This window comes from Lepisosteus oculatus, chromosome 11, assembly GCF_040954835.1.
Source record: "Lepisosteus oculatus isolate fLepOcu1 chromosome 11, fLepOcu1.hap2, whole genome shotgun sequence".
NCBI lineage: Eukaryota > Metazoa > Chordata > Actinopteri > Semionotiformes > Lepisosteidae > Lepisosteus > Lepisosteus oculatus.
In genome coordinates this window covers 30,427,812-30,436,506 of record NC_090706.1, presented here as the reverse complement: position 1 = coordinate 30,436,506, position 8,695 = coordinate 30,427,812, and the positions used below count along the sequence as shown (strand labels likewise).

Below are 8,695 nucleotides of genomic sequence, written 5' to 3'. Positions count from 1 at the left end.
GGCTTCCAGCCAATGGCGCCTGGGCTTCCCCTGTTGTGCAGGAAGAGAACCGAGCGTTGTTGAGAGAATGCTAGATGTCTTCATCTAATATATTCAAGGGATTCAATACCCATTTGTGAATGCTTCAGAAATAGAAAATTATAAAGTCGACGAACGGTAGGTAGGAGTTTACCCTGCGTTTTTGTAAAAAGTGACATATGTACAGGTAGTGTGGGTGAATGGAGCGTGTCCCACTGAATAGCAGTCATATCAACAGCACCAGCACAGTCCCTGTTTTACTTTTGTAAACTGTTCGCTGTAAATACATTTCATTTTTAAATTTGGCACATTGGTGTCTTCGTGGTCCATACGGCTAGTTGTAATGTTTATAAGGTACATTTAACAAAAATATGCGATGTTGTAAGCCCCTTGTTTTCGTGAGCGCTACACAACGAATGTGGTGTACAGTGTGTCCTTATCCTGCAAGATGCTTTTGGATTGGTCTCGAAGATTAATATTTTGATGCAGGCATGTCTTATTTGGCAAGTGTTGTAACTTCAAATATTTTCAACGTAGTATAAACAAAAGTAAATGCTACATTCTGCGGGTTTTTTTAGATCGTCCGGGACTTAAATATAACCTAAAAAAAAATTGTTGTAGATAGATGGTCAGAGCCGATTGCTGAAACATTTTTCTCATCATTTTATTGTCAATATGAACTGATTATTCGTTAAAATAATCACACGCCCAATACTCATACATTGGAGTTTTACTTTACCATACGTTTGGGTTTAATGTTATGGAGTACATTTATGCTATTGGCAACTGTTGATCAGAAAGTGTTAATTTTTCTCCATCTTTATTAGGTTTGTGCAACAACTTTGCACATACGTTTATGTTTAGTTGCATTTTCCATGAGCATTGTGTGTTTTTTATTCCAAAACAGCTTTTTACACTGTATTTTGTCTTAAAGCAAGTTATTTCAGAACCGATCTGCATAACAACGTGGTAAACTAGTGCTGTTTAGCAACACGAGAATGAGTTATGTAGTTGCATAGCAGAGTTTTAAAAAAAAAGCTGCTGTCTCCACAGGTTCCACCATGGGCGAGCCACAGCAGGTCAGTGCCCTCCCCCCGCCACCCATGCAGTACATAAAGGAGTATACGGACGAAAATGTCCGGAAGGCCCTCGCCCCCAAGCCCCCGCCGCCCATCAAGGACACCTACATGATGTTCGGCAACCAGTTCCAGTGCGACGACCTCATCATCCGCCCCCTGGAAAGCCAGGGCATCGAGCGCCTCCACCCTGTTCAGTTTGACCACAAGAAGGAGCTGAAGAAGCTCAACATGTCCATCCTGGTGAACTTCCTGGACCTCCTGGACATCCTGATCAAGAGCCCCGGCAGCATCAAGCGCGAGGAGAAGCTGGAGGACCTCAAGCTGCTCTTCGTGCACATGCACCACCTGATCAACGAGTACCGGCCGCACCAGGCCCGCGAGACCCTGCGCGTGATGATGGAGGTGCAGAAGCGCCAGCGGCTGGAGACGGCCGAGCGCTTCCAGAAGCACCTGGACCGGGTGGTGGAGGTGATCCAGGGCTGCCTGGCCTCCCTCCCCGACGACCTGCCCCAGCCCGAGGCGGGCACCGGGGGGCACCCCCGGCTGAAATCGGAGCCCATGGACGTGGACGAGGCCGGTGGCGGCTGCATGGTGGGACAGGCGGACAAAGAAAAGGACAAAAGGGACAAAACGTGGGACAAGGATGCGGCCATGTGCAGCATCATTGACGAAATGACATAAACTGACTTTTCCTTGTACTTTCAAATACCACATGGGTGTTTTTTCTCAAAGCAATGCGACACCGCATTGAAGCTGCAACATCAGGAGTTGTGAGAATAAAGATATGATATTGTGTGGCTAAAGGGGCTGTGTACTGTATGCTAAAATGTTGATGTCCTCTTTGGCTGCATGTTGAGAGCAAAAATAAGCAGAAGTCACAAGTGTCTAGGGGATGAACAGTTTGAGTATTGTGTTATCTGAGGCTATGCTGTTGTTCAAGCAGGAAAATATCTCAGGAACCTTTCGGAAATAAAAGTCACACTTTTGAGTGGACATTTCTCTTTTCATTGCGCTGCAAGCTTAAGAAAGGTTTGGTATCCAGTTGACCAAAGCAAGCTTAAGGGGGAACTGCAGTTCCAACTTCCCAGACCGGTTATTAGATCTCTGTAACAAAATAATTGCTGGCACAGAAATAGTTGACAAATTCCAAATCAAGCACAGAACCGTGAACTTTGTGAAATGACTGTGTAATCTCCATTGTTGTCACAAACCCTTGGTCTCGTCACGGGTGAGAGTTCTCGAGAACTGCGTGAATTGTGACGTGGGGTGGCCCTTCCTGGTCACTAGTCCCTGTCATGACTGTACAGTACTGTATGTAATGTGATGTGATTTCCGAGCGAATAAGTGCAGGTTGTGCAGCAGACGTTTCACCCCAGAAACGTTCCAACGTGATCTGCAAGCAGAGTTAGTAAGTAGTATTTGAAAGGAAAACCATCTTGAAGTCGACAGTAATATTTCTATGGGATTACAAGAGATGTTTTCACAAGTCTGCTTGTTTACAATGTGATAAGGCAGCTTCACATCACTGGACGTTTTGATGTCTTGTTCTGAATCGCCGAATATAGTGCTGCACATACCTGGAAATTTTGCCTATTTTGAGATGTAAATTAGAGGTATCACATGTTACTCTGTATATCTTACTTTTATTAAGGTTTGAAATGCACTCTTCTGTGCTTATTCTTTGTAACCACGAAATATAAAAATAGTGTTGCAGTTTGCTTTTAATATCGCAGCCTTTTTATTCCATTTTTTTTAGATTCTCATTTTAAACTTATGCTTTAGCACCTGTTCTAGCACCAATTTTATTTCAGTTTTGCAGGATTAGATGTAGTGTGGTCTCAGACTGATTCAGTCAGTGGAGCTACAGTTATTAATTGTTTTTTTTTTTTCCCCATCGAATTTTCTAAAAAAAATACTTCAAATTATTACATTTTGTAACACATTTGAAAGGTCTAAGATAATAAAGCATTTTAGTTACCACAAAAAATTATAGGGCTTTTGAAGTATTAGAATTGATGTCTCACTATTATTCTAGTTCCTATGTCCTATTTTTGTAGCAAGTGAATATTGTAGATATTGAAACTGGGAACAATGAACTGGTATTGTCCACTTATAACAGTTTCACATTTTCCCAAAAGTAGCCAAAAACTGAAAGTGTCCACTATTTTAATGTATTTATTCACAAGTATATATCATATATAAAATAACACTTTGGCTCTCTAAGTACACATCCTCAATAGTTCTTAATGTGTCTGTTAAACTATATAAATTTTTAACCGATTTAAAGGTTGCAACAATTTGTTTGAAAGTGTATTGTATAAATCTATTGAACACAAAGATTTCTTTTCAGAAAAAGTAATTAAACAGTATGTTTTGAAAAACGTATTTGTGTGTATATAATGAACAACACGGCAAGTTTTACACGAATCGTGTTTTGGAGATTTTGGAACCAGCTCTTCTGGAATAGAATACGTTTTTAAGGAGTCAAAATTAAAAATTAAAACCATCTGTAAACTAATATCTAATTGAATATAAATAACGTATCAATCATATCATCAGGAAAACTGAGTATTTCTTGACCTAGTAACTTACTGTAGAAACAGACACTTTAATCTTTTCAAAAGGTTGCAATTGAACGTTGTTAGTGGTTCATTAACGCAAATCAATTAGACTGATCAACAGATCATTAACGCAGACTAATGACACCCATCACAAACTCATTATTTTCTTGTTGAAGTCTTGCGTTACTTTTTTAGAATATTTGATTCTTAAAATAAAAAAAGTCTCCAAACTCCATACATTTTTGGAAGTACACATACAGCGCCTTCGTAACCTTTTCTTTTTTTAACGTATTTTCCGGTGTTGTTTTAACAACCAAGCAAGCCACGTTCTGCAGCAGTCGATTACAAATTAAAAATGAATGTAGAATTAGTGTCATCTAGCGGCGCCTTTTAAAACCGGCAACCGATTTCCACGTTTCCGACGTTAGAAAATAATCTTTAAATTATTGAGATGTTTTATAAAACAAATTCTTATGTTCCGTACTGTAAATACGTAACTATAAATAGCTGGATGCATTTTTTTAAAAAGAAGTTTATCGCTGCGAGCAGGGTTCGAACCTGCGCGGGGAGACCCCATTGGATTTCAAGTCCAACGCCTTAACCACTCGGCCATCACAGCACGCCGCTTTAAAAGACAGGAATATCTCTTTTACAGACTGCATTACGGTTCATGGACACTAAAAGTACCTAAAATGTTTCAATCGGTTAGTAACGATTTCACCAGTTTATCAGTTAAAAAACAAATGCATAGTACTAGCAAATACCAGAACATTATTTTAACCCGGCCAAGGCAGAACTGCAGGTAAAGCAGCTAAACTAGTTGAGTCGACGAATCCGTGTTCCGCGTAGTTTATGCCGCATGTTTCAAGGCACGAATATTTTTTCATTTTAAATGAAAAATTGAAATATTTGTATCTGAGTTAAGGTGCTTTATGGTAAATACATAGATGATGCGTTACATACGTATACTAAAAAGGGAGAATGCAAATGTTATTTTAAATGAAGTCTAAAGAACTGTGACATTTTCTGCTACCTTTCCGAGATTCCGAGATTTCGGAGATTTCCGAGATTCTTCGTTAAACGCATGACAGACTCGGTCGTTGTTTCACACAGATTGATGCCTGTTACTTTCGATCAAAGAATAATCGACACATTCCTTGTACATTAGGAGTAGAAAGTGGAAATACGACCCCTACTCTTCGGAGCTCTGCCAGTAACATTTCAAAACAAAAAGGAAAAGAGGGGTCTAATAATTTTCTAATTTCAAGAATCTGTTAGTGTAGATGGCTGTCCCTTTGCGAATATGCTGATCTTTCCGCACAGTATCTGTCGATGAAATTACTTTTGGTAGATGATTACACAGAACCTCCAATGCTGTTGGAATAACTGACCACCTTTGTGAAGCCTCTGCAGACTACTGTTACTATGGGAAGAGAGCAACATGTTGGCTCACACTGTAAAAATACCTGTCTAAAATAAGCTGTCTATTTCAGATGTGACTTAAAATTGCTTACTCATCCTTAATTTCTTGCAGGTTACACGTCCTTTAGGTTTTTGCACACAATGTAGCTAGAATTTTCATGTCTTAAAGGCAGTGGGTCAGTGTCACCGATAGTTTGAATATGGTTCTCCAGATACCAGGCCTACCTTACTTTATTGAACCTGTTGTATTTCCTCTGATCACAGGATCCATTCAGAAACTGTTGCTGTTTCAACAAAGTAGATACAGTAGCTGCTCTCTTCAAGGACTCATATGAAAACTTCTGCTGGAGCATGAAAGGACCCAAGGAGGCCAGTGTGAATCTTCACAGAACGTACTGCTGTTGTGTGATTGACATTAGTTATGGATAAGATCAAGTGTGTTCTTAGTGTGGGGAAGTTATGATGATGATTTTCACCAAACACTGCATTTATTTAGGATTTGAATTTGAATATGCTGTAATCAAAGTGAGGGGATCAGTGGTACACTGGTATAAATTGCTACCTTTCAGTGCTGGGGCCCTGGGTTTTCAATTCCTGCGATACTACAGTATCTGCATAGATGGTGTATGTTCCCTCATGTCTGTGTGGGTTTCATGCCACAGACAAAAACATTTTGGTAGGTTTAGTGGATTCTGGGAAAACTGGGCCTGCTGTGTGTCTGGGTGTACCCCCACGTTGTGCCCATTGCTTGCTGAGCTCCCCTGGAACCCTGAAATTAGAAGAAGTGGTTAGAAAATGCATGGATGTACTGTAATCAAAGGGTTAACAAAAGTCGCATGCCTTGCGTGATTTTATCTCGTTAAAAAATATGTCCGTAAAATCCCATTTAAAACAATTACAGCCTTAGCTAATTGAGCCACTTAAAAAGAGAAATTACAAAGCTATGCCATTGCTGTCATGGATCAGAAGAACTCATTTTAAGAAACTGAAAATATTATACAATATGGGCTGGGCTGATGTATTCTGTTATACAAGTGCACTTTAGTTTTATGACATAAGAATATTATCCAGGTGAGGCATTTCCTGGTGTGCTGAATGCAAAATATTTACCAGATTCTTTGAGATTTAATGTTGTTTACTAGTTTATAATCTTATGAAAGTTCCCAGTCCTTTAGTGATAACTTCAATAGTATTATGTCATAGAATTAGGAACTAAACAGTATTAGGTTAGTTTGTTAATGCAATATATCCTCACCTTTATACAAAAACAAAAATAATCACTTTCAGTTTCTACTTGGGCTCAGTTTTGCCAAGGGCCATAATAACTATATTCTGAAAACAACTACAATAAACAAGCATCTTGGTAGTATCAACAGGCTAGCTTTCTATAACCATGTCTTAAGGTAAACATGAAAATGATTCAGATGTGTTCTTATATGATATTACAAAATGGCTGTTTGTTAGATAAGCATTAAACACCAGTGGATGGCAAAAGGTTTCGTACACATTCACTCTTGAGCTTTGAGAATGAAATGCCAAATTTAATCTGTAACTGGTAGCTTGCCTTTTGATAAACACACTACGGGGCATTTCAAGCACATTTTATATCAACTAAAATGTATGCCTGCTCGCCAGAAAGATTCCAGAAAGATTACATTAGGCTCACAGACACAGCAGGATGTTTCAGAAGGAAGATGATTCAAAGTACAATACCAGAAATCATAAAAAAATCATTTCTAAACTGTGGGATTGGTTATGTTGATGGTTCTCAGTCTTGGACCTGAAGACCACTTGTGTCTGCAGGTTACTGTTCTAAAAGGGCTCTTATTCATCCATTTTCTAAAGGCTTTATCCATTATAGGGTTGCATGGGAGTTAAAACCTATCCAAGCACGTAACAGGCACAAGTCAATGGGATGCCAGTCCACTGTAACAGGTAATGCCAATAACGGGCTCCAGTCCACTGTAGTGTGCACATAGACAAACTAACATGATCTCACTCACACCAGGGCCAATTCTCCCAGAAGCCTATTCACCTGCCAGCATATCTCTGGACAGTGGGAAGAAACTGGATCACCTGGAGGAAACCCACATCAACATGGGGACACCATACAAACTCCTTGCAGACAGCACCCCAAGTCTTGAATTGAACCCAGGGCCACAGCAATGCTTCTGTGCCATATGGGCCCTTATTCACCAGTACTAATTGGCATCTGTAACCGACCTGCTTTCTGGTTTAGTCTTCTTGGTTTCAAAAATACCCTGAAAGTGTTAAAGTACATAATTTCTGACCATTTTGGCACGCAGAACTGCAGACTCTCAATTTGTCAATTCTAAACCTCATTCAGCTTCTCGATTTAAAATGTGATTTTAAGAGGTGAAAGCAAATTAAAAAAGGTCGCAGGCTGGAAACTAAAATCAGCATGTGATTAAATACTTGGCTGGGGCAAAAACCACCCACTTCTACACAACTACAAAGATCTTTACATGTAAACAATTAAAGTACGTTATGTTAAGTACTATTAAGACATAGGAAATACCTCTGCCAATAAAAGTTAATTTAATGATATAACATTACGTAAGCATTAGGATCTTGACACAGATAGTGTTTTGTATAGATTACCATGTTACTGTACATTTTGCTCCTTTATATACTGTATTGTATTTTGTATACAACACTTTATACATTTATTTTTTTGTTATTGGTTTTCTGTTCAGTTTATTACACTTTATTGTTTTTGGCTTGGCTGAGCCAAAGGCCCATATTTATGACTGTTTCCAGTTCCTCATTTTCTAAATCTGCAATCACTGCATACTGTATCTTGGGAGGAAAAGTAAGGAGTAAATTAATGCATACTTTCAGCAACACGAAGTACTTGAGGAGTAAATTATTGCTTTGTAAACACGACTCTTGGTGATGGATAAGTCAAGGTATATGTTTAGTAATAACAATCATTGTGCAAAGCTTTACTTAATACGACACTCCATAATTAGACCAAAGCAAGGACTAAGGCAAAAAAGAGGTATGTTTTGTGTACTTCAATGTTTATAATTTATACATATATACGTCTAAGAACTCGGTTTATAAACATGTATTTCAGTAAAATTTAATCAGTTACAAATTAACCTACAAGTCAACAGCTTGTTTCAACAACGAAGAGATTTTAGGAGTTTCCCATTGGTACACAGTTGCAATCTCCTTAAAATGTTTTTCTTTTGGTAGCAATAAACGTTTTCTATGCGGGTGTCTCCTTCATTTGAGATTTTTAACCGTAGATTTAAAATACGAACATTCTTAGAATGACGTTTTAACAATTAAATTAACTAGGTTACTGGGGTATTTCACAAGCACCGCTTGTGAATAATATCGTAAGTAATAATATTATATTATAAATTAGACCGCTTTCTTCAGTTAGCCTACGGATAAAAATCGTTCAACAAAACTGCACAGACACTTCAACATTATAATTTAAATATCCCATGAAAGAAACATTTTCACCGATTCCGCCTTTGATATTGGATTATGAAACACGTTGGGAGACTGTTTCACAACAGGGTGGGACCGGCTGTTTCAAGCCAATCGGCACAGCCTCTTACGAATCACATGGTCTCTATT

At 38.7% G+C, this 8,695-nt stretch overlaps 1 protein-coding gene and 1 non-coding gene across 2 annotated transcripts; one reads left to right on the top strand and one right to left on the bottom strand.

The window, feature by feature from the left end:
* med7 (mediator complex subunit 7) lies at nt 1-2,815 on the top strand. Its single transcript, XM_015349299.2, has 2 exons — nt 1-156; nt 1,072-2,815. Exon 2 carries the CDS (start codon nt 1,080-1,082, stop codon nt 1,776-1,778), a length of 699 nt encoding a protein of 232 aa, XP_015204785.1. The 5' UTR covers nt 1-156; nt 1,072-1,079; the 3' UTR covers nt 1,779-2,815.
* Nucleotides 2,816-4,195: 1,380 nt separating this feature from the next.
* Nucleotides 4,196-4,277, bottom strand: trnas-uga (transfer RNA serine (anticodon UGA)). The gene has a single exon. It is a non-coding gene; the product is annotated as a tRNA-Ser (tRNA).
* Nucleotides 4,278-8,695: the final 4,418 nt, after the last annotated feature.